The following is a 583-nucleotide window of genomic DNA, read 5'->3' as shown; positions in this document are numbered from 1 at the left end:
GTTTCCAGCCACTGCTCCAGCTTGCTGAAAGACGGTCTGAGCGAGAAGAAGGGACACGTCGCAGCTCTGCTATCCCTGTCTGTTCCCTACCCGCCACTAGCCCCAGGGGTCCCCCGAGGCGGTCCCCAAGCACTCACCGCTTCTCGGGGTCCAGGTCACAGCAGCAGACGGCAATGGGGAAGAAACTGGGGGGGCAAGCGGGGGGACAGTAGCGGTCCAGGAAGCCCCTGACATTGAGGCCGAAGTCAGTGGTGCGGGGCAGGTAGTCGGGGGCAGCGGCCACCCCGCCGAAAAGGAGCGGGCTCAGCCCCAAGGGGGGACCCCAACCCCAAGAAGGGACCCCAAACATAATAAGGCTCCCAAACCAAGGGATGAACTCAACCCCAAGGGGGAACCCCAACCCCAGGGGTACTTGCCTCGCACAGGACGATGCCAAAAGAGAAGATGTCCACCTTCTCATCGTAGCTCCTCCCTGTTGGGGAGATGGGTCAGGCTGTGCTGCATGTCCTGTCCCTGGCCCACCAAGTGTCCCCTTCTTGGGAACAGAGCCCTGGCTGGGCATATATCCCCTCATGTTGGCAGC

At 62.3% G+C, this 583-nt stretch overlaps 1 protein-coding gene across 1 annotated transcript in view; it reads right to left on the bottom strand.

Moving 5' to 3' along the window:
- Positions 1-2: 2 nt before the first annotated feature.
- LIMK1 (LIM domain kinase 1) overlaps positions 3-583 on the bottom strand; it is a gene marked incomplete at both ends in the record, with an annotated part of 5,937 nt that continues 5,356 nt past the window's right edge. Inside the window, 3 exons of the mRNA XM_010009605.1 lie at positions 3-36; positions 138-294; positions 416-472. Coding sequence (XP_010007907.1) covers positions 3-36; positions 138-294; positions 416-472 — 248 coding nt within the window. The remainder of the gene's footprint in view (positions 37-137; positions 295-415; positions 473-583) is intronic.

Source organism: Nestor notabilis, unplaced genomic scaffold (genome assembly GCF_000696875.1).
Source record: "Nestor notabilis isolate BGI_N333 unplaced genomic scaffold, ASM69687v1 scaffold23612, whole genome shotgun sequence".
Taxonomy (NCBI): Eukaryota; Metazoa; Chordata; class Aves; order Psittaciformes; family Psittacidae; genus Nestor; species Nestor notabilis.
This window is presented reverse-complemented; position numbering and strand designations above follow the sequence as displayed.